The sequence below is a fragment of the Anas acuta genome, chromosome 9, assembly GCF_963932015.1.
Source record: "Anas acuta chromosome 9, bAnaAcu1.1, whole genome shotgun sequence".
NCBI lineage: Eukaryota > Metazoa > Chordata > Aves > Anseriformes > Anatidae > Anas > Anas acuta.
The window spans coordinates 9615767-9639506 of NC_088987.1; the positions used below are offsets into that span (position 1 = coordinate 9615767).

Below are 23740 nucleotides of genomic sequence, written 5' to 3' on the forward strand. Positions count from 1 at the left end.
GAGCAATAAATTCACAGATGGGGACTGGAATTCCTCACGCAGCCTTTGCTGGGACAGGACCTTGTGCCGAGCTGTGCCTTAGCATCTCAAAGCTGTGCAAACTCCTTCCTTCATCCCTAGGGAGACGTGGCAGCCCCTCGCCCTTGCTTCGTCTCCTCCTTCACCCTCAATGCCAGTCCCAGGGGGAATAAGGGGCCACAACCTGGGGAAACTGAGGCGGGGGGCAGCTCCTTAGGAGGCAGCCACAGCTGCAAACCCTCACAAGGCAGATGAAGACAAACAGCCCGTGTTTTATTGCATCCCTCGAGCCCAGCCACAGCAGGGACCGGGCAGCCCGGGTTGAAGCGGGGCTCGGTGGGGGTCTCTCAGCCCCCCGCCATGTGGGCGGCCACGCAGAGGGCCAGGAGGGTGAACAGGGTTTGGGGGGAGCCCCGGGTGCCGCGGGAGGCCCTGCGGGGTGCCCTGCACCGGGGCTCGGCGGCGTAGGGCTCGAGGCAGGCGGCGTAGGCCATGGCGTGGGCGATGTAGTGCTGCTCCTGCACCCCGTGGAAGAGGTGGGCCATGGGGCCCTGGGCCAGCACCACCACGTCCTCCCCGCTGTGGGTCTCCAAGTCGAGGGGCACGGCCGCCTGCTGCCTGTAGTCCTTGTCCTCTGTTGGGGGGGGAGCAGGAGAAATGGGGCTGGGGGCAGCTGCAGTGACACCCCAGTGACACCCGAGCCACGTGGTGGCACCGGTGCCCATAGGACGTTGTCCCCCACCCCGTTATCCCCCACCAGGCTCCTACCCACAGCGGGGAGGCTGGCAGCTGGGCGGCCCCCGTCACGGATGCTGTATCCTGGCCCATTCCCATAGAGGATGCTGGTGTAGGCTCGCTTGTCCTTGGCCTTCTTGGGGGCCAGCCCTGGCAGGGGGAGCAGGGAAGGGCACCGTCACCCCCGGGGCTCAGCCCCCGGTGGGAGCAGGGATACCCAGTGCTTGTCCCCATGTCCCACCGAAGATGGAGGAGCCGCGCAGGGTGTTGCCCCCGAAGCTGAAGACGTGGGAGTGATCGGCCGTCACCACGGTCAGGGTTTCGGAGGGCACCGTCAGCTCCCCGGCCCGCGCCACCGCCCGGTCCAGCATGACGGCCTCCATCAGCGCCTGCTTGGCCCGGCCGCTGTGGTGGCCGTGGTCGATCCTGCCGCCTGCACGGGGAACGGAGCCGTCACCGCCTCGCCACCACCCCTGTCCCGGTCCCCTGGAGCACCCACCAGCTGCCGGGCCCCCCTCCTGCCCCCCACCCGGGGTGCCCGGACTCATCTTCCACGAAGAGGAAGAAGCCATTGGGGTTCCTGCGCAGGATGCGGATGGCTTTGTCGGTCATCTCCACGATGGAGGGGTCCGTGGAGGCGTTGCGGTTCAGCTCGAACTTCATGTCCTTGGGCTCGAAGAGGCCTGGGGGGGTGGGGGGGGAGCAGGACCAGGGGCTGCTTCGTGCCCACGCTCAGGGTGACATTGCCAGCGGTGAAGGCAGCGATGCTCTTACCCATGAGGTGGCTCACGGAGTCCTCATCGACCGCATCCAGGCCCTTCTTGTCCCAGACGTAGCGGGCGCCCTGGCAGTGAGAGGAGAGCCGATGGCGATGGCACGAGCTCCGTGCCCAACGATGGTGATGGCACCGTGTCCTCTCCACGGTACCTGCTTGGTGCTGAGCCACTCGGCCACCAAGTCGCGCCCGTCCCTCCTGGTGCCGTTCTGAGCCGGGTCCTCCGGGTATTCGGGGTCTGGGGTCCCTCTGGGTGCCATATACACCCGCCCACCGCCCAGGATCACCTGCGGGGAGCAAGGAGCTGCCAACGGCATGGGAGGCAGAGCATCGAGGGGCGCAGCCCCCTCCTGCTATCGCTCACGTTGATGTCCGTGTTGTGCACCAGCTGGTGGGCGATGTCCTTGCAGCCATCCCGCAACGCCTCCTTGGGCATGTCGGCGTCGCCGTACCAGCTCCGGCTGACCGAGTGCGCGTAGGCTGCCCCGGGGGACGCGTGCTGCACCCGCGTGGTTGTCACGATGCCCACGGACTTGCCTGCAGCACGGGACAGGGTTGAACGGGAGGGAACCCTGTCCGTGCCGTGCCGGGCTCTGTGATGGGATTATCCCATCCCCCCGTACCCGCCAGCCTGGCCCGGTGCAGGACGGAGTCCACCTCGTTGCCAAAAGCCGTGCGGCATTTGCCGTAGGCGGCCGCCCCGCTCAGCCCCAGCGTCTTAGCGTTGGTCTTCACCCCGCAGAGGTAGGCAGTGCCCGTGCCGGCGCTGTCGGGCACCTGCCGGTCGATGGTGTAGGTCTGTAGGAGAGCAGGGGTGAGCGGGGCGCGGGGCAGCACGGCTGCCCCCCAGCGATGTCCCTCTCACCTTGGCCAAGGCCACGTGGGGAAAGGTCTCCATGGCCAAGACGCTCTCCTCGCCCGAGCCGCCGGCCAGCTGCCCCTTGTAGATCCGAGCTGCCGACACCGTGGGCAGCCCCATGCCTGTGGGTGTGGGTGACAAAGGGCTGGGGCTGGGGACAGTCCCCTCCTCCCCAGAAAATGCTCAGGACTGGCCATGGCCACCCATTTTGGGAGAAGGTGACCTGCCAGCCCCGTCCTCTCGCCAGCAGCTTGAGGACAGCTTTGTCCTCCGGGTGCTGCTGAGCCCGGCCCCATGGGGGACACAGCACCCGGTGTCCTGGTGTCACCGCCCCCAAGGCTCTGGGAGAGGCCGTGGTGGCCCTGGGAGAGCCGAGGGGAAGGTGACAGATAGGAAAGTGCTGCACTCACGGGAGGGCACAGGTCCTGTGGGTCCCCAGCCCCGGGCACTCACCGTCACCCACGAAGAGGATGATGTTTTTGGCTCGCTGGGCAGCCGGCTGCAAAGCCAGAGCTGCCTCCAGCCTCCTCCTGGCTCCTTCGTTCCAGTAGCCCGGGGTCTTCTCGGCGTCTGGAGGCAAGAGCAGAGCTGGGGACGTGCGGGGCCCTGGAGACCCCCCCGTGTTCCCATCCCCATCCCTCACAGCCCCCTTCAAGCTCTCACCTGAGGCCGCAGCAGCGAGTGGGGCGAGGAGGAGGAGGAGGAGGCAGGTCCCAGGGGACAGCGGCTGTCCCATGCTGCCCACCCCAGGTCCCTCCCCGAAGGCCACCTGTGTCCAGGGCAGGGGGGGGACAGCCCTTTATGGCCCTGCCCTGTCCCGCCGGAGGGCTGAGCCCACTGCTGCGGGGGAGCCGATGGGCTGATAACATTCAGGGACAGGTCCCAGCCCTGCCCTCCCCGTGTCCCCAACCTTCCCTGGGGGCACCCGTTGTCCCCCTGGCGAGGCAGGACCTCCAACCTGCCCCCGGGGAGCTGGGTGGCCCTGGGGCAGGAGTGGTCCCCGAGGCTGGGCGAGTTCCTGGGGACCTCCAGCAAGGAGCAGGGAGGAGGGGACCCTGGGACAGGCAGGGCAAAGGGCTGTTTTTGCAGACACGCTGGGCTGGGCTGGATTGGTCTCGTCTCCCAGAGAGACAACCCGAGGAGGGGACGCCGGGCTGAAGGGTAGGGGAGGACACCTTGCTGTTGGTGTCAGTGTCCTCAGGTCCCCTCTCCCTGGGGAAGAACCATCCCGTGGTGCCAGAGGCACAGCTCGGTGGGGCAGGAGAGCAGAAAACCCGCAGAGGAACGCACTGCTGTGACCCCCAACCCTTGTCAGCATTTTGGGAGAGGAGATTCAGGGATGCCAGGGCCGTGGCACACGGATGCACTCTTTATTCCAGCCCCTGGTACCACAAGGCACGGTGACAGCTCTCTAGGCACAAGCTGTACCCAGCCCTGATCCACCCCAGGGCCCAATCACCCATCCTGACAGGGGTAACCTGTGCTCAGCCAGATCCCTGCTGCGGCAGGAGGCGCTTGTGCCCGTGCCAGGGCCGCATCTGTCACCACTGATGATGCGGAGCAAAGTGCGGTGCCTGTGCTCCTTCCCTGCCTGGCACCGTGCAGCCGCTCCCTCTCTCAGAAATCGATCCCTCCATCGGTCGCTGCCTGGCCCACGGGGTGCTGACACGGAGGCTGAGGGAGCAGCGAGCACCACGGGGACGGTGTGGCAAAGCCATCCTCAGCAGATGCAGCTGCTTCGTGTGCCCGGGATGTCCCCAACGGGGTAGGAAGGCAGCTGAAGGGCTGTGTGTGTGTCAGGAAGGATGCAGCTGCTTTCACCCATGAACCTAAACCATCCTGCAGCCCGGTGCCAACCCGTGGTCGCGGGGAGCATCGGCTCCAGGGGGCTGGCGTGGAACTGTGTGGGTTGGGGACACCGGGACCAAGAGACATTGGAGCTGGGCTGTGAGGGCTGGGTGCTTCTCTCCCACTCGGCAGGGAGAAGCTGGGACACGGGAAGTGTTCCTCGGAGTCCTGGGACGATCCAGCTGTGCCAGCGCAGAGCCCGGGACAGCCCCGGCTCGAGCCGAAGTGTCCCGTGTGGGATTAGGCTGGAGGCCAGGGTGCAGGAGGCTGGAGCAGACGCCCAGTGACTGCCGGTGAGGGCTCAGACTGAGGGATTAGCTGTGGCAGCACGGGCCGGGAGCATGCAGCGTAACCCCGATCCCCGCCTCCAGCTGAGCAAACAGCAGGGCTTGGATTTCGCAAGGCCCTGGGTTGTGACAGGGGGGCAGGAATCCCCAGGTAAGTTATGAGATAAGTTATGGCAGCATTCCTGGCTGGAAAACGAGGCAAAATGAAACCTGCACACAGTCCCAGCACGGCTGCTGACCTGGCTTTATTTCCTGATACACAGCCCAGCCAGGAACCCTCCTGTGCAGCCCCTCGGCTCCCACCCCATCAGCCCACCCGGGGACGAGCACCCAGTCTAAAGCAGCTCTTCCACTTCTGGGGACACCAGTCCCTCACCTCAGGCACCCGCAGTGGTAAAGGCTGGGCACCCACTGCCTTTTAAAAAAAAAAAAAAGCTAAAAATACTTTTTGAGTAGAAATACTCTGTCTGGGGAAAGCCGTGGACCCTGCTCCCAGCCCGCCAGGCTGGGTTAAAATCCAAACCAGAAATAAAACGACAATGGTTTTAAAAATCTAATCCCCAGATTCCTTGTGGGTCCCCTCTGTCCCCCGCGGGTGCCGGTGCGGTGTTGGGGATGAAGGCTGCAGCAGGAGCAGCGAGGCCGGGCACGCTCACTTCTCCGAGCTGGGTCTCTTGAGCAGGGCGCTGTACTTGAGGGGGACGCCCTCTGACTTCAGCACGACCTCCACCAGCGTGAAAATGGTGATCACCTTCAGAAAGGGGAAAGAGAGAAAGAGAGAGGGTTTCTCAGCGGGTTGGCATCAGACCAGGGTTTGGTTTGAGTCGCGCTGGCTTTTGTGCCAGCACGGGGCCACACGCAGCAGCTCCGAGAGCACCACAGCTGTGCTGCAGAGCCAGTTGGGGAACCCAAAGCAACCGAAATGAGCCTCCCAAAAACACATCTTCACTTAGCCCAGCCTGGTCAGGCTCCGACTTGTCCTCTGCGTGCTCGGGGCAGCAGCACAGGTGCCCACCCGTATCTCGCTGCAGAGCGCACGGCATCGCCAAATGCAGGGGCCTGGCCGGGTGCCAAAGGTGAGCTGCGGTGTTCCTAAAGGACACCAAACATTTTCTCATCATCCCATAACGAGGGAATGACCCGCCCGTGCCTGTGCAGCGAGAGAAGACCCGGGAAGGGAGCATATTGGTTGGGAGGGATGCGAGGGAATGAAGACTGGAGAAAATCAATTCCTCCTGCTCAGGAATGCGCCGCTGCCTGCCGCCGCCTCCCCACCCCCCCCCCCCCAAATCAATCTCTTCATGCAATTGTGCAGATTAGAAACGTAAATCATCGATCAGCTCTGCTCCCAGCGCGGGGATAACGGGCTGGCTGGGACAGCGGGCTGGGGATTTGTGTGACCACCGCGAGGCCATGCCCTGGAGTGTGTGGGTTCAGCCCCCGCTTGCTGCCTGCCACGTCCCCAGGGTCCAGCGGGGCCATCGCTCCCGGCTTTTAGGGACGAGGAGCAGGCACGGGGCCACCCGAGGTAACCTTGTCCTCCCCGCTCATCCAGCGCCTGCTGCTCCCAATTCATCATTCCAAGCAGGAGAACCTCACCAAGGCTTAAATGCATCAAAGGGGTCAGCGAGGAGCAAAGCCCGGGGAAATTCTCCTGCAGCGGAAATTCTCCTGCCCAGGGAAATTCTCCTGCACGTCTCCCCTCGGCAGTGGGGCAGCCAGCCCAGACCCCTGCCCAGCTTCCTGCAGCAGCCTTCCCGTGCCTGGGGTGAGCCAAACTGGGAAGCAGGTGTCCAGGGCTGGGGCCAGGCTGGAGCAGGGATGAGCTCGGTGCCACGGTGCCAGGGTGATGGCTCCTGCCCTTCAATGCGGCTCCTGGGCAGTCTGGCTCATCACAGGGCTGCGGGTTTATTGACTCGGGGATCTGCTGGCTCAGAGCAGAGCTCAGAGCATGCTCCCCAGGGAGGCTCTGGTGTTTTCCTAGGAGGCGTGGAGGATTCGTGGAGGAGTTTCCCCTATTGCCAAGTGTTTGTTTACCAAAACGGGCCTGGCTCATGCAGGGGCATCTTTTTTTCTCGTGGGTCCCTGCTAGGGTGTAAGTGATACCCGCTCCTGTAGGACAGGAGGAGCTGAGGCCACTTCAGACACATCCAGGGGCTTCTCTGAGCCAAGCTGAGAAATGAAAGCGCAGCTCAAGAGGAGGCCAGTCCTGAAGAAAGGCTGTGAGAGCCGAGGAGCTCTGCTGACTCCGACCCTCCCGAGCTGGCAACATCTTCCCTGGGAGGGAAAGGATCTTCCAGGACACGCATCGTGTCAGCTGGAGGACCCCTGGTCCTAGCCCTGCATGGGGAGTCCTCTCCAGCCAGCCCGGAGCCCTCAGTGCAGGACAGGGTTGATTTCAGTCCTCCCATCCCCGCCCAGGCAAAGATCAAGGCAATCAACACAGCTGTGACTTTATAGTTATGCCAGACAAAAGTTGGCAGAGAGGCACCACTTAATCAAGCCAGACAAATGCGATTGCTCCCTTTGATTGAGTCACCAAGTTAATAGATGACAGGGACACAAGAGAGAGATTTCTAGATGTTGTTAAGCCATTTGACACTGCATCTCAGGAAGTCTGACTTAAAAAAAAAAATGCTCCTAATTGGGTCTCAGCCCTATCACACGGGCAGAAACCCGATGGCAAGGCTGTGCCAGCAAGGGGGCAGGGTCTAGACGGGAGCTGATTTTACTTAACATCGTAATTGATCATCTGGAAGAAGGAAGTAAACAGCACGGTAATTAAATTCATGGAGGAAACTGGACTGTGAGGCAACACACAGCGCAGATAGGGCAGAGTCTGAAGGCAGTGGTGGGGTCAAACGTGGGGGCAGCGATGGGGTGGAGGGGGCTGGGTGGAAGCCCTGCTGGGACAGGAGAAGGAGGCTGAGGTTGGGCTCACTGGGTTGGGGACACGAGGGACAGCAGGACCTGACTCCCTACAGGGCAGTTGTGTCTCCTTGTGAAGATCATGGGGTCTGTGAGTTGCACACAGCTTCCACACCTGCCCCGTGGTCTTATGAGGTTGTCCTGTGCTGCGGGGTCTTACCTGGGACACAGATTCTTGCTCCAGCTTCTCTGGCTCCCACATGAGCGTCAGCTCTGGCTTCCTCCCCACCTTCTGGAAGTGGAAGCCCAGAAGGGGCAGTGCCTGCAGGGAGGGAGCACATTGAGAGCAGCCTGTGGCCCCCAGAACCCTCAGCCCCGCTTTCCCCTCGCCTGCGGCTGCGATGGGAAGGGTGCTGCTTTTGCCCAGCACGCTGCATAAAGAGTCCTCTGCAGCTCTGTAACAGCCGGGATGCAGCAGCCCCTGAGTCTGAGCTCAGCACGTAAATCGGGAGCTGCTGCGATACACAAACAGCCCATAGATCACGCTATATGTCCTGTTTAAAGATGTCATTGCCAGCCATATAACCAGGTTATTAAGAGAAGCTGCTGTCACTAACCGCAGGTGCTGGCCTACAGCAGTGCTGTCACAGCCCCAGATATACCGCGTGATTAAAGGAAATGAAAATCAGCCTCTCTCCCTTCCCTCCCTTCAGCCCCACGTTGCTCTCTGTCCTCACAAATCTGCCTTTATCCCCTTTTAACGAGCCTAGATCACCCGCAGCACGCCGCAGCCGTTCTCCGGCGAGGCGGCGAGGCACTTACGTTGCAGTAGATGCGCTTCTGGACTCCAAACCTCAGCACCAGGACGTCGAAGGCCTCGTTCAGCACGCCCATCACCATGGCCTCGGACTCCAGAGGACCGCACTCCTGCCGGGAGACCGTGCGGTCACTACACCACGTCCCCACCTGGGTGTCTCCACGGGGAGCCCCACCTCACCGCGCGGTGTCTGGGGGAGCTGAGCGATGCTCACTCAGCGTGTGCCCTCTCTGTCAGCCTTCCCCCTGCCCAGCTGGGGAGCCAGGCAGCCGTGCAGCCCTCTGCCCGGGTGGTTTAGGCTGAGCCTTCGTGGGGATAATTCAACAAACACCCCAGGGGAAGACGTTCCCGGCTCCTACCCTGACGAAGATGGCGAAGAAGAGGTCAGCGCTGAGCTCCTGCACCCTCTTGGAGGCCATCTTGCGGTCGTTGCAGTGGTCTGCTTGCCTCTGGAGGGCATCTTTCTCCAGCTTGATGGGGGCGCTGGCACCTGAGAAGGAAACAAGGGACAACATCAAGCCCATATTCCTCCTCCAGTGATTCCCCAGAGCAGCCTAGACCCAAATACCCATTTTTTACGTCCCCGCTCGCCGAGGACACCCCCGTGCCAGGGAGCTGCTCAGCGGGACGCAGCCCCCAAGCACCCTGCACCCGTGGGCAGGCGAGGCAGGGACCCAGGAGCCCTGGCTGTGCGGGGGCAGCCCCCTCCTCCCCCGGCAGCACCCAGAGCACTGTGGCACCCACCGAGCGAGGCGGAGAGCAGACGGTGCACGAGGACATCGGCGTAGCGGCGGATGGGCGAGGTGAAGTGGGTGTAGAAGGGCACGTTCAGGGCGTAGTGGCGGAAGAGGGTCTCGTCCTTCAGGACACCGGTGCAGAAGTACAGGGCCATCTGGAAGGGGCGAGAAGAGAGGGAAGGGGGGAAGTCAGGGTGGTGGATGGACCCTGAGTGAGGCTGGAGGGGTCTCAGGCTGTGAGACAGAGCCTGAGCTGCTGATGGCCCTCATCTGCTGCTCCATTTGGGTTGCACAAACAAGGCAGGTGCTGCAGGAGCTGAGTAGCAAAAGGGATGAAGCCCCAGCAACCAGTTGCTGCTGGTGGACCCATGTTCCCTGCACTCCTCTTGCAGCACCAGGCACCCTGCGGGGGTTCACCCTGGCTCGCCCCAAGGATTGCACCGATTTTCAAGCCACACGGGGGTTTAAGCAGCCTCCTGCTTTGACTCAGGCCGTGGGGCTCTTTCACAAACCCCGTGTGTGCAGAGGAGCTGGAAGGGGACAGCACAGCTCATCCTGTGCCTGCAGAAGATGCTCTCCCCAAGCAGCTCCGTGCCAGCCTCTTTGGTTCTGGGTCTGGCTCTGCACACCCATCTCCTCTGCTCAGATTGCCCCAGGGGATGCGATGAGCAGCTCTGCTGCCCGAGGAGGAGGAGGAGGAAGAGGAGGAGGAGGAGGAGGAGGAGGAGACAGCCCCACTTCGATCCCTGCTGCTTCATCCCACGATGACAGCTGGGAAGCCGAGCGGCTAGACTGCCCAGCTAAACCAACACCCGGCCCCGCGCCTTCAGTGGGAAGCTCTCCCGGCTGCACCGCCCCTGTTATCACACACGTTGCAGCTTTTATTTTCACATCTGTGAAACCCCAGCCCTCGGGGCTGGGAAAACAACGCGGGGCCGAGCCCAGGCGGGGAGGGGAGGCTGCACGGGTCAGGGGGGTTGCAGAGGGGTCACGGCACAGTGGCGATGGAACGAAGCTGTTTCAAAATCAGAGCAAGGGATTTTAAAAAAACAGGAGTAGCCAGCTCTGATTACAGAGCCGTCCTGGGATCCACGGTTTGGGCAGCTGCATCCTCCGTTCTCCAGCCCAGCGGCGCAGCCAGCTCCTGCTGAGCAGCTCCGCGCTGATCCGGGCAAGCAAATAAAGCAGGTTAAAAAAAGCAGCATCGGTCCCGGCCTTATTATGAGACCCGAGAGCTGGGATAGGAGCTGAGATGGCTGCCAATTTCCACAACCCCGAATTAAATTGTTTCTGATGGACTTCACGAAGGATGGTCTCCACTCAATTAGCTCGGCTCCCTCCAAACGAGGCTGTGCGTGGTCGGGCAGGGACACACGCTAGGCTCTGGAGGCTGCTGCGGGGGAAGACAAGTGCCCTTGTGCTGCCTGACAGACAGCTCGGCGTTCCGGGGGGGTTACAGCCACTGCTGCCAGGCTCCTGGGGAAAAGGGAGGAAGCTCCCCACAACGCCAGGCAGGCAGGGAGGGGTGCCCAGAAGGCAGAATGCACCTGGCTGATAGCACAGGTTGAAATTTTTGATATGAGAAACCACTGAGAAGCACCCACCCCTGCGCTGCACCCAGCAGAGCAAGGCACTCATTTCAAGCTGGAGAAGATGCTGCTTGCTTCTTCCCGAGAGACGTGCTGGCCAAATCCCGCTGCTGCTGGGGCCAGGACTATTTCTGACACCCTACAGACAGCTCACGACCCTCACCGAGGCTACGAACAGCTTGGGAATCGCAGCAAAAGCACTCCTCTGAGCTGCAGCAAGGTTACGCACCGCAGGGAGCCCAGTCTGACACTTGTCTGATACCTGTCCTCAGCCCCAGGACAGAGCTATCCGGTGACAGCAGCCTGACACAAAGCAGATGTGTTCCCATTAACGGATTTGACTCGCGAGTGGTCTCCAAGCCGGGGGTCTGATTGCTGCGGTCCCGGGAGAACCGTGAAATAAATCAGCCCCAGCCAACCAGGGGCGGCTTTGCTCTTACGGACAGATTGAATCCCCGAGTGACTGAGCCCCTGAAAAATTATATGTCGCTGCTCTTTCATCTGTTACGAGCCTCCTGGCGTGGCAATCCAGGCGCTCCCGCAGACACACACGTTACCACTTGCTCCCCATCTCCTCCTCCTCCACGAGGCCGATGCCTTGACCACCAGCACGCAGCAAAGACGGAAGATTTAGGGTGGTGTGAGCACGGGTTCAACCTGTGGGCTGCCTGTTACGGCTGATGTGACTGCAGCGTTGTCCCTGAAACGCCAGCTTCATCACTGGGGGCTGAGACGTGCGCAGGGCCATGGGTCACCCCTCGGCGCCCTGGGCCCCTCCACGCCATCTGTCACGGCGATGGCTCAGCTCTCGACACCGGCACGGGCTCGGCATCTCCACGCTCTGCAGCTGCCAGCACGCAGATCTCTGCTCAACCCCATTAGAGGCCACGGAGATGGGCAGGATGGGGCAGGTTTTCCTTCCCATCTGCTCCAGTATCAGGGGTAGACAGCAAAAAGTCCTCCTCCCAGGGAAAGCTTCCACCTGGTGGCTGCCTGCCCCTTCCGAGGGGCACTGACATGGCTTTGCACTGCGCATCCTCTGCACGTAGCAGTAGGAACAATAGTGGGGATCTGAATTGCTTGGGGTTTTGGGGAACTGTGACCACTTGCCCACCAGTCTAGCTCACGGTGAGTGTGGTCAGGGAACAGGGAGTGCAGAGGACAACGCCGTGTCTGTCACCCAACAGCTCCACAGTCCTTTACAGAGCAGAGAGCCTACAGACACACCGCTGCACGCACGTCCTGGATCAGATTGGGAAGTGGCCCTGAAGATGGGAGGGGAGCGTCTGGTAACCTGGCTGGTGGCTTTGGGGAAGCCTGAAACTCCATTTACAAACCAAACAACGCCTCAGCTAACAGCCAGGTGAACGTGCTCATCTCAGGATCAAGACAGATTTGCGCTCCTTCTGGCTCACACACAGCTTTCAGAAAGAAAAGGATCCCAGTGCACGTCAGTGCCACCTTGCTGGGGATGCGGGCAGGCAGGAACAGCTCTCACCTCCCAGAGGCTGTCCTGCAGGGCCAGCGGGCTCAGCTGCAAACTGAATTTTGGCTATTATGCAAGTGTGCCAGACAGCAGGCCTGCCAGGAGAGAGGGGACTGCGCAGCACACCTGAACGCAAGGGCACCTTCATCTTCTGAGGAGGTTGTGAGCCTAGTTCCTGCCAAAATCCTGTGTCTTGTAGAAAATCTCCTCTAAAAGCTCCCTCTCTTTATTTCTTCTTCTTGCCCAAACTGTTATCTACTCCCCAGAAGACTTCATTTACTGAGCCTTCATGTCTTCACATGCTGCTTCAACTTGTTGAGATGTAGCCCTGTGAATGCAACAGCCACCGGGAGGTATTTCAGAGACCTGCCACCTCTCTGACCACAGAGAGAAGAACTGAGCAAGTCAGAGGGTCCCAAAAAGCTCATCTCCTCCTCCATGTCAGCGCAGAGCCAAGTTCCTCCTGCCTTGCTCATCCCTCCCAGCCAGCAGCTGGGCTTGCTCCAGGTTTGCACCAGTCAGCAGGACCACGGAGGAACCCCAGGGAATGCACGACACCTGTTAGCACTTTCCACAGGAAAAGGAAGACGTGACAGAAGGGACCAGGACAAACCAAAGCAGGACATGGGATCTGGGACAATGCAGCCAGCTCCAGAGGACTCCACCTACGAAGCAGCACTCCTGAGCTGAACACACACACGAGGAGGTGATTTACTGAATGCCTTTGGTCCCCAATTCCGCTTGCAAGCGTTAAGTCACTAAAGTACAGCAGGACTTCAGGCAACTGCTAATGAGTAAATGGAGCAAATGAGCTAATTAGAAGAGTGACAGTGAAATGAGCGATGTTGGGAAGATGATTCATTCCTGCAGCGATCAGCAGGCCACAGCAGAGAGACCGTTCCAGCAGCATGCCCCTTCTCCCTGTGGGGTAGGACACTTCCCTCAGAAGAGGCTGCACTATGCCCAGCTGCAAACACAGAAGGGCAGATGCTTCATAAAAACTTTTTTTTGGATGGTGATAAGCACCCAAGTAAGTGTCCTGAGCTGCAGATGCATCAAACATGACAATCAGTGGGAGCAGCACAACAAGCCTTCACTGCACAGGCCTTTACAGAAGGTTTCTTGGCCTGGAGGGAGACCAAAGGGTTTCCAGAGCTTTCCTGCTTCTAAGAGAACGTGTCTGGGTACTAAGCGGTGATCTGTGACCAACCCCACAGCACTGCTTTGTCCTGGCTCCTAATTCCTTCTGTGGACAAGAAGCCAGCTTGGATACCATGACATGAGGAGCTGCCACAAACACGAGCCAGCTCCTCATGGTGCCCACTGGGTCCTCGTGAGTCTGCTTGTGTCCTGCATGTGACTTCCAAGCGTGCAATGCTGCAACCCCACAGGGGCACTGCGGGGCACAAGGAAAAGCTCAGCCTGACTCTGCCATCCAGTAAAGCTCTGCTGCCCGGGGGATATCCACAATGCCAGCTACATGGGGCTGGAAGCACTGAGCTCGGCATCCATTTGCTCTCCTGCTAGGAAATGATGAGCTGCAGAAATGCAGAAAGGGCCAGGGTGAAGATGGAGCCACAGCAGAGAGCTACAGCAGATGTGTCTGACAGCACGGTGTGGGTCTTACCTGCATGGGCCTGGAGAACATGTTGGTCAGCACTTCTTTCCTGGCTTCGGAGTACTTGTCAGCCCCAAATGTTTCATTTAAGCTTTTCTGGAGGAGAAGAAGAGACAGTTTTCAGTGCAGGCAATAGGAGGAATCAGATGGATCATACTGGGGAGAACAGCAGCTCATCCGAGCCACATTCCTCTTTTCCTTACAAGTCCCCTCGTAAAACAAAGAGCCCAAGGAAAGCTGCGGTTTGCTCTGGTCCCATCAGGCAGCACAGCCCCCCCAGGACTGCACACAGGGCTTCTGAGCACTGAGCCCCCTCTCGGGGCTGCAGGCAGGGAGCACAGGGACCGCTGGCTGCCGTGCAGCATGTGAGAGCACTCGTAAGCCCTCTCCTGACCTGTGTCTGGCTCCCATCCAGACACCGAGAGCTTCATCACACGCACTAATGGGACCCTGGGGAGATGTGGGGTGGGAGGTCACCACCTGGGGCTACCAGCAAGGAAGGGGCTGGGAGAGTTGAGAGCGTGGAAGAGGAGCTGAGCGCGCAGCCCCGTGTCTGCTGACATAGCTTGGTCACAGCCAGCAAGCGGGGAAAGCAGTCCCAGTCGATGGAGGGGCATGAGGGAGGCCAGTGGGGATGTGATTAACGGAGGATTATCCACAGTCCAGTTGCAACGAGGAAAGAAAAGCCTGGAAGCTGCGCTGTTCAGCTGGAGTTCAGCCTTGGGACAGAGGATCGCTCCGATCCTTCCCATGCTGGCTGCTCCTGACCTTTCCCAGCACTGCTCTCTGGTCCTTCCCATTCCCCGTTCCCTCCCCTCCCTGAGATCTTCAGCAGTCCAGACAGAAACACCTCCCTTCAGAGCCACCTCCCTTGTGGTACAGAGCAAGTAAGCCACCCAGGATCTCCCAAGAAGGCAAAGAAGGGAAATCTGGGTGCTCCTGCACCGAGACATCCTTCCTATTGCCCTGCTTTGCACAGAGAGGTGGAACTTGGGCACTTCCAAGGTCTTCTCACCCTGCTCCAAGCTCTGAGCACAGCACTGCCTGAGCAGGACAAGCTGGGCCACCCCTGCTCAGCACTCGTGAGGTCATGAGGCACGAGCCTCAGTGCTCCTCGCATCGCTGCCTCGAGGAGGAGCAGGGAGAGACAGGGCATGGGATAAACCACACGCTGCGACCACACCGTCACACAACCACCCCCCTTTACCCCTGCGGTCCCCGCCAGCCCAGCGCACTCACGTGCAGGGTCCCCGCAGTGCTGAAGTCGATGTCGAGGCCGACTTGGTTGCAGAACTCCATCAGGTCTTTCAGCAGCTTGGTCTGGGGCGGGGGGTGACGGCGAAGCAGGGCCCGCTCGGGGAAGGAGCGGTAGATCTGATGGGCCACGGCCATGTTCGCCAGCAGCATGAACTCCTCCACCAGCCTGCAGGAGGAGAAACACAAACCCGGGTCCCGGTTAGAGAGGGGGTTCCCCTGGGAAGCGAAGCCATTTATTAGCTCCTGGCCAGTCCAGAGCGACGGGGACTAACAGGACACGGGGGGGATGAGGGAGCAGCTTGCGGTGGCTGTTAGAAAGGAAGATTAGATGCGAGACTGCAGCAAATCCCCCCCCAAATTCTCACTTTCTAGCGGAGGTTTCCCCAGGGACTCGGAGCAGCCTGTCTTAGTGGTACAGGCAGGCAGAAGCCGGCGATAAATTGACAGCTTAAATTAGGATAAAATAATCTCCCTTTAGGTCATTCTATCCCCTGAAACGCTCGACAAGCAAAACAAACGCTGTGCAAGAGATAGCACAGAAAACAAACAGGCGCCGCTCTCTTCTTGGTCCAGAGAAAACAGCGTCTCGTTGTTTCCATCCTGAGACCGATGTGTGTGGTCGGGGCCCGCCACGCAGCCCTGCCTCCGGCATCCCGGCGGTGCCAGGACCCTGGGTGCTTCTTTTAGGACCTCCTGGGGGTTGCCCAGGCTGGGTGAGCTCCCCCCTTCTGCCTCCGGACTCAGCGAGTGGAAATCCCCAGGGCTGCACGCTGCAAAGAGAAGCAGCCCCAGCGCCGGGGATGGTTTTGGGGAGCATTACAGGCTTTGCTGCCCACTGTAGGGCCGTGCCACGGGAGACTTGTTTTAACTGGGCTCAGAGAAGCAACGAGATGTGCTTCACCGGGCTTCCTGCTATTTGCTGCACGTATTCCCAAGGCTCCTAACCGGTCCTCATTGCCAAAAAAGATAATAGATTTCCAGAAGTAACCTCAGGCTCCACACAATGCCCAAGCGAGCTATTACTGCTGACGCTGGCTCAGCCCTGCTGCCGCCACATAGCAGTTTTGTAGGGCTGCCTTAGGGCATCTGGGATGGAGCCGGTGTCCTGCAGCCCCCTGCTCCTGCCCGGGGCATCACCCGGGTGGGATGTGCAGGGCGCTGTGCTCCCAGGGTACGTGTTCCAGCTGCGATGCGCTCCCAGCCCGGGAGAACGTGCCAAAGACTCGAAAGAGAAAGGAAATAATTAAAGACGAGCCCAGCGGAGGAATTAGCACACGCTGCTTGCAATCAGCAGTGGAAATGCTCGTCTTTAATGGGAAGGAGCTCCCTTAACAAGAGCTTTGCGAGCTCTCCCAGCGCTGGGAAGCTTATTGCTGCCGAGAGGCCAATGTTTCAACGCTTTTCGGGAGGGCAGGAGGGACAGGCAGTGGGGAGGCACAACCTAAATGGGAAGGGACCGATCCCATCCCCTACAGCTCCTGCTGATCGGCAGATGCTCCCAGAAGCTCACAGGATGGGGCAGCACAGTCAGCGTGCAGGAGTGCTGGGGCCGTGCGTGCTTGGGATGGGCGACTTCCAAGAGGGCCGAGCAAAGCTCTTGCTGCTCCTGTGCAGCTAAGCCAGCAGATGGCAACATCGGTCCCTCTATGGTCACCAGCGCCTGGGGGCTGTGGGACAGCATGGCCCAAGGGTGCCGGGCACCAACCCGCTGGGCACCACCAGGGGTGGGTGGCCAGGAGGCTGCAGCATCCCCGTCTCGCAGGTGGGGGTGAATCTGGTGGCTCTCACCCAGCCACCACGCTCGCAGGCAGCAGTAGGGGCTGTGCTGAGCTTGCAGAGCCCAAGGGGATGTGCGGGGTTGTGCCAGCCTTTCTGCCTCGACCCAGGTTGGAGCGATGAGCAGCAAACAGCACAGACGCACACGTGGGTAAAAGCTGTCCATGGGGTCCCTGCGCCTTCCTCAAAATGCGGCCTCGAAGGAACGAGTTGCAAAACCATTTCTGAAGGCAAAGCAATAAACACCTGTGAACAGGATCTCCTCTTTGCACAATGAGCTTATCTCAAGTCCTGGAGATGAGCTCCACCAGCAAGTGCTCAGGCAGCTCCCCTGGTTCTTCTTCCTCCTGTTGCTCCTAAGTGTGAAGCCTTTACCTCCTACCCCCAGCGACACTTAGGGCTGGAAGCAATTTTCACCTGATTAATAAGTTTTGTTTTACCCTTTTAGGGCTTTGGGCTTTAAAATCTTCTGGGCATATCCTCGTTCTGACATTGCATCTTCCGAATTGAAGGTAATACCTGAGAGCCCTCCTGTCAGAGATGCTTTTACACCCAAAGGAAAACTAAAAGAGATTTTTGCTCTGCAAAATCCCTCCCTCTCTGTTCTGCACCTCCATACCTGGAGAATCAGCCCCCAGACAGCATCAAAGACAGCCTGCATCGAGACAAGGTACCCGGCGCATGGTTCATTGACAGCACGGGCAGGAAAACCTTACTGGGAAGCATCCACGAGATTTGCACCCACGGCAGGGTGCAGGAGATGACCGCAGAGATTCGGAGTTGAAAAGCTCCTCGTCTTGTTCACTTCCCAAGGCAGGGACAGGCTTTGGGGGACACAGCTGGGGTTTGCCCTTGCGAGGAGCAGAGAACACAGGTGAGGTGTAACACAGAGGACCCTCCCCAGCTCTAGATCATACAGGGACCAGCACCGGGTGCCACCTGCACCAGCAGCCACGCTGCCACCCTGTAACTCGTCGGGAGCTCAATGACAAGAGGGTTTTCTTTTTTTTTTCTTCTTCTTCTTTCTCTTCTTTTTTCTTAGAACAGCCGAGCTCGGAGCTTGGCTCGGCGCGGCTGGCAGACAGGAGCGCAAAGAAAAATATTTCATGGCTAAAAAAAATGGAGACAGAAAGGCTAGTCCATCTGAACGCGCACCGAATGAATCCCATGTGAAAAGCAGCCTAACGCCATCGCTACAGTTTCCTCTGGATTAGCTGAGCTATCCTTGGCTCCCGCCTCCATAAAATCCCATAAACAATCTGATCTGAACTTTTGCCCTTTCCGTGCTCATGCGAGGTTTCCTCCGCTGTCCCACGGAGCGGGCTGGGGGCTGGCAGGTGGCTGTCCCTCACGGAGGTGCCTGCAGATCCCAGCTGTCCTGCTCGCCCCCGCTGCAGGAGGGAGCATTTCCCAACCTGTTCTGTGCATCATTTAGCTCGTGCACATGTGAGAGGGAGGGGAGGGAGGGGCGGGACGGCTCAAGAGCTCTGCAACGTCCGTAAGCATCTTCTGCCGGCTCTTTCAATACCCAGATTTTGCTCATGAATTATGGGCTCGGTGCAGGAGTTGGTGGGTGAAACTCTATCCCCTGCCTTATGCAAGAGGTCAGCCGGAGTGTATGGGTTTCAAAAGAACTCGCCTCCGAGTCTCAAACGTGAGCAAAGCGTGCCAGCTCCTACAATCCACCGAGGCTGCAGGTTTCGGAGATGGTCTGAAAACACAGGACATGGTGCTTTTCAAAGCACATTATGATGGCAGTGGCTCGTGCAAGGCAAAGAAGCACCTATGAAACCACCCAGCTGAGAAGGACCGATGACACCTCGACAGCAGCCCCAGAGCCAAGCTGCTGGGCTGTAACTCTTCTCACACAGCTCCTGCCAAAGCCAAGCATCTGTGGGACATGGGGTGAGGAGCTGTACATTCAGGCACTGGAGCTGCTTTAGTACCAGGGCTATTATCTGCTCTGTAAAAGGTTAGCGAGACCCTTTCCAATCCCTTGACGTCAACCTTGAAAAAACTACTCGCATCCTCAGCGAGTTGTTTTGTTGACGGCAAATAAAACATTGGCTTCTCATGCCAAATTTCTGCCGAGCAAAACAGGGCAAGTAACTGTTTGGCTGCTTGCTTCCATGGCAATGTGGCCAGGCTATCCAGCAGCCATCGAAGTGCCCACTCTCCCTGATTAACTTGACAAATGACATTAGCTAAGCAGTGTTCGCCACATCTAAGAGACAAGAAGCACTTTGTTTGCAATCCAGTAAGTGCAGGAACAAGGCAGGCAGCTTGATTAAAGCGAAGCGACATTAAAACATCTGCCCCTTCCACCGACCAGCCTAACAGACCCGCAGGCTTCAGAGCAAATGACAGCGAGGTACGGCTGCACAAATGAGCCCAGCTCTTCCCCTGTGCCTTCTCTTTCACCTCCCTGTCCTCCCACAAGATGTAACTGCTGGCTGCATCCCAGGCGATGGAAGTGTTCTCGTAGCTGAGGCACAGACACAGAGATAACCCAGATCACCACCTACCTCTCCCACCGTAGGGTTTTTCTTGCTTTTGGCAGGCTTTTTGGAGAAGTTGGTCCCCTCTCCACACGTAGCTCACTGGGGCAAAGTGCTCCCAAAGGGACAGAGCTGAACCGTCCTGAGCTGGAGTCCAGCAACTCAGGTGTCCTGCCACCAGGTAAACCCCAGCATCACGGGCTCGGGTCAAATGTGATCGGATCATTTCCGCAGAGGTTACCAAATTTCTTTTCCCTATCCCACTACAAAACCCCATCTGTTCATTTCCATCCTGTCGGCTCCTCAAAGCATTTGCTCACCCCTGCACAGGGAACAAAACTTTTGCTGTCCAAACTCCTTCCCAAGCTCTGGGTGACTGTGCAGATGAGATTTCTGTCCCTGCTCCGTGCTTTGGCCAGACGTCAGGGCCTCTTGTTTCCCAGCCTACATCTACGTGTCTGCTTGCCAGCTCCATGCCGGATCCAAACAGGGAGAGAGCAGAAGAGCTGTGAAGGCATCACGCTTGGTTTGTGTTTGAATCGAACAGTGCCATGGGAAGCTGGTGCACGGAAAAGGAAGGCCTGGCCTGTTCATGCGTATCTGAGCAGGCTCTGGAGACACTGATGGATGTACATCCCTTACCGAGGGCACTACAGAGAGGGAGCCCGCCCTCTCTGCTGGCTTGCAGGGGATTATCGCAGCAGCGCAATCTCATAACAAACAGATCTACAGCCACCTCCTGGGAATGTGACTCTAAATCCTGCTGTGCTCACCAAGAGAAAGTCACCTTCCGCAAAAGGCTGTGAGCAGCGCTGAGCACCGTAACGCACCCAGCAGCAGTCGAAGGAAAGCGGTAAACAAACAGCATCACAGTTCTCCAACACGTCCTCTCCAAAGCGTTCAGTCCAAAGATGCTGAGTACAGCATGACTTTTTCTTCTTTTCTTTAAATCACGTACGTTTATGTTTGATTACAGCTCTTCCACAAAACAAAGAAATTCAAAAGGTTCCTATAAAAGCCCTTCTGAGAGGAACATCAGCTAAGCCTGCATCTCCTGAGAGTGCAGCCTGACAGAATCATGCTCTTTGGCCAGTAGCCAGACTGCAGCTTGCGATGGCCCTTTTCCATGCAAAATCCAGCAAGTATAGTGTGCTGTCCTCCTGGTGACACTCAGCCTACCCAACAAACAGAAGCATCTTCAGCTGTACACTGCTGCTTCAAGAGTTATGAAAATTAAATCCATTTTCCAAGAATTGGATCGCAGCATTATACACGAGCCTTGCAATGTTGGTGTGGAGATCACTTTGCCGAGGACAATGGCTGAAAGACCAAAAGCCCTACATTTTTGAAAGAAAAAGGAGTAAAAGGCAAGAACACCGGTGGTTCCTGGCCTGATGAAAGTCATTTGTGCTCCTTTCACAGCTAGCGGTAGCCTTGAACAAAGCAGAGCTGAATAATGGAATTACTCCACTTTCTGAGATTGCTCAATTAGCTCTTGGTTAAAACTGTTAACATTGAAACTTGATGAGAATAGCAGCTCTGAGGCAGTTTCAGATTCATTTCTTACTAAGCTAGAATGGCTTTTCCCTCTAATGAACTCCCTTTCCGGGGTATAATGAATGTCCTTTTTATTAGCTATGGTGCCTTCCCCATAATGGATGCCTAGAACACAAATGCACAGGAGGGCTTTCTGAATACAAATGCCATTTACTGGCCACTCTTGCACCTTTAGACTGGGAATGCCACGATACCACTCCCTTCACTTTATCCAAATTAAATGCGCTACAGTGGAAAACTTTAAGCTCCCAATCCTGACGCTGGGCCACTGAAGGCATTTGGCACGATTAGGAATTAATTGCTTAAAGCCTGATGTACCGGGTTTGCACACGGGGATTTAGACCGCAAGGCAAAACCTCAACCATTTGCCTTATTTCCTTTGAAATTATTGACAGGGCTTTACACAGAAGAGCTGACTTCATCTGGCAGCACAGCATCAGGCCAGACGTCGGAGCGCTGAAGCGGCCGCGGGGCCTACACAGCGCCTCTTGGTACTAGGCCACGCCGATGGCAACTGCTCTCCTCGTGGCCTCGTGCTCCTCAATCTCACTTGAGATCTGTGTGAAGGGGATATAGGCAAAGCCTGCCCTTGTCCCAAAGCCTCCCGGTCCCATCTTGGCCTAAGTGGTGAAGGGCACGGCGTCTAACCGAAACGAGACTCGCAGAGGACGCGGTCTCTGCAGGCTGTGCCTCTTCATTAAATGTTAATATGACTGCAGTCTGCTCCTTTTCATGCAAATTGGAGACAACCTTCAGACTCCTGGCATGAAGCTGAAGTGCCCCTCTGTGCCAAAGCAGCATCTTCAGCTGCCGCGGGCCAGGGAGGAAAGCGTAGAACAGCACCCAAACGCTCAGCCACACAGTAATTGAAGGCCCGGCTTCAGCAGCTCCCTCGGCCCCAGCTGCAGCCTTCTCCAAATTTTTCTCAGGACTACCAGATTTTTGAGGTCACTGTGCCTAAGCACGTCCCTGTGGGGAAGACAATGTAAAGGGCTTGCAGTCCCTGTGTTTAGCTCCAAGAGCCAAGCAGCTCAGATTCCCAGCCCAGCTTCCCAAGGATCCCTATCGGATCCAGAGAGCCACTGGCTGATGGAGATCTCATCTCCCAGAGGAACCCCAGAAGGATGGTTAGGGCTCTGCTCACCCTCCGCAGAGAGGGATAACTGGTGACCACTAATGCACACAACTAAATGCTGTGTTCGGCATTTAATGTTCTCTAATGGGTCTCTCTCTAATGGGTCTCGCAGGGGCAATCACCACCCTGGGCTGGATAACCGCACTTTCAGGAATACTTTAGGATGCTGCCCAGCCACCCAGAGCCTGAGCAGAGACCCGAGACAGTTTTCTCCAACCCAAAGGAATTGGAGGTGGGCAAAAAAAAAAAACTAAGCAAAGTCAGGTCTGGGACAGCAACCAGGAGAAGGAAAATACCCCACAGAAGCAGGACGGAGGGCTGGCAGTCCACATTCCTGAGACGTACAGCTTGATAGGTGACTGGCTCTGAAAGCAGACCTTATGACAAGAATACTTTCATAGACACATAATATTAATGTCATCCAGAGTCCGGCTAAGAGGGGAATGGAAAGAATTCCTGAAGAAATGCAGACAGCCCCTCTCCTGACGTGAAAGTCTCCGGCCCCACACATCAGCCCAGCAGCGCCTGTTATCAGGCTGCATTTCCCACTGAAACGAGGAAGCAGGAATGAAAGGCACTTTTCCTCGCAGTTAAAAGTTTACGCAAGTGATTTATGGGTCAGAAAAATTAGCAAGTCCGTTGCTGAGTGCTCCATACAGCGGCATGTGTTACATGGCTGCTGACCAGAAATGCCAAGACCCATTAGGTGGAAGCAAAGGGCAGCGCGATGGAAAGTTAAAGATGCTTTTTGCCCATTTAATTAATTAGTCGGGTCTTTTTTTCCATCCCCTGCAGCCTTCATTAATGTAACATTGAAGTGAAGGAATATTAACAATTCAGACAACACATTAATATTAACACAACACCTGCAAAATGCAAATGTAAGTCCATTAGGTAAACAGATGATCTTAAGCCACTGAGGCAGAAATAACATTCTGACATTTCCTAGCATGCCTATCCTGCAGGGGTACCATCCATCACTGATGCTCCATTATAAAGCCATGGCCCCTGTATGTAGGGGGCTCCTCGTCTGTTACTGGCCCCTGAAAGGATGAGAAAAACTTACATTTCCATTAAGACATTTACCAGTTTCATAAGGAAACTGTCTTACTAACGCCATGTCATGAACTAGAAAGATCAAAAGCGATTTTTAAAAGGATTTTATCTCTGTGCTAGCAAGGGTTGGAAATAAAACCACAAGCTGATAGCTTGTAAATATTAACCTACACTTGGGACTGCTCCAGAACCTGAGCTTTCTATTACAGTGCTTTAATCCGAGACAAATTTTCATTAAGAGAGAAACAAACAGTTAATCACCTGGTGAGCTGATAGTGCCCCAGGGAGTCACAGCCTCCCTGTACCATGTCCCCCCATGTCTCACCTAATGCTCACCCAGCCATTGCAGCTAACAAGATTTAGACCCTTCATGTATTTCTCCTTTGAGTCTTTGGCTATGCTTTTTTCCCAACCTTACCTGACACTAAAGAGTTGATTGCTTCCAAAGCATGAAGCAAACTTATGGACAAGTGGGAAATAAAGTTGGGATGAACATCCCAGATTGGAAGCATACCCAGAGATGGCCCGTGACTGAAGGGAGCATCCATCTACCAACCTGGATGTGACCCAGGAGTCTGCAAAAGCTCATGAAGAACTGAACAACAAAAGCAAGACAAAAAAATATATATGTAGAAGACCAAAATCATGCACAGTAACCTAAATAATCTGGCAGCCAAAGGCAGTGGTGACACAATGACCCAATGTGTCTCCCCTGGTGATTGTGAAGTGAAAACCAGGCAGTGACTTGCTAAATATCCTCTCTTTTGTTCTGCATCTCTGGTCCAACCTCCTGTTCAATGCAGGCTAACTTCAAAGTTGGATCA

At 57.2% G+C, this 23740-nt stretch overlaps 2 protein-coding genes across 4 annotated transcripts in view; both read right to left on the minus strand.

The window, feature by feature from the left end:
* Positions 1-270: 270 nt before the first annotated feature.
* LOC137860872 (intestinal-type alkaline phosphatase-like) lies at positions 271-3451 on the minus strand. The gene is made up of 12 exons (XM_068691647.1): positions 3298-3451; positions 3051-3156; positions 2841-2957; positions 2394-2509; positions 2152-2326; positions 1893-2065; positions 1681-1815; positions 1528-1597; positions 1302-1436; positions 995-1186; positions 787-903; positions 271-652 (listed from the first exon to the last, which is right to left on the minus strand). The coding sequence occupies exons 2-12, from the start codon at positions 3121-3123 to the stop codon at positions 366-368; spliced, it is 1590 nt and encodes a 529-aa protein (XP_068547748.1). The 5' UTR covers positions 3124-3156; positions 3298-3451; the 3' UTR covers positions 271-365.
* A 1286-nt stretch (positions 3452-4737) lies between these two features.
* Positions 4738-23740, minus strand: part of DIS3L2 (DIS3 like 3'-5' exoribonuclease 2) — a 187567-nt gene continuing 168564 nt past the window's right edge. For all 3 annotated transcript variants that reach the window (XM_068691642.1, XM_068691645.1, XM_068691643.1), the window contains 7 exons: positions 14877-15060; positions 13647-13733; positions 8952-9099; positions 8567-8697; positions 8213-8317; positions 7611-7712; positions 4738-5273 (listed from right to left, as the gene is read on the minus strand). In XM_068691642.1, the coding sequence (XP_068547743.1) occupies positions 5175-5273; positions 7611-7712; positions 8213-8317; positions 8567-8697; positions 8952-9099; positions 13647-13733; positions 14877-15060 (856 nt within the window). In that variant the 3' untranslated portion in view covers positions 4738-5174. The remainder of the gene's footprint in view (positions 5274-7610; positions 7713-8212; positions 8318-8566; positions 8698-8951; positions 9100-13646; positions 13734-14876; positions 15061-23740) is intronic.

Bases quoted from the DNA above. Each gene is read 5' to 3' on its own strand.
- LOC137860872 (XM_068691647.1), bottom strand. From the start codon at position 3,123: ATGGGACAGCCGCTGTCCCCTGGGACCTGCCTCCTCCTCCTCCTCCTC. The intron at 2,510-2,840 runs GTGAGTGCCCGG...CCACACCCACAG, and splicing joins CATCCTCTTCGTGGGTGACG to GCATGGGGCTGCCCACGGTG. The intron at 653-786 runs GTAGGAGCCTGG...CCCCCCCAACAG, and splicing joins TGCCAGCCTCCCCGCTGTGG to AGGACAAGGACTACAGGCAG.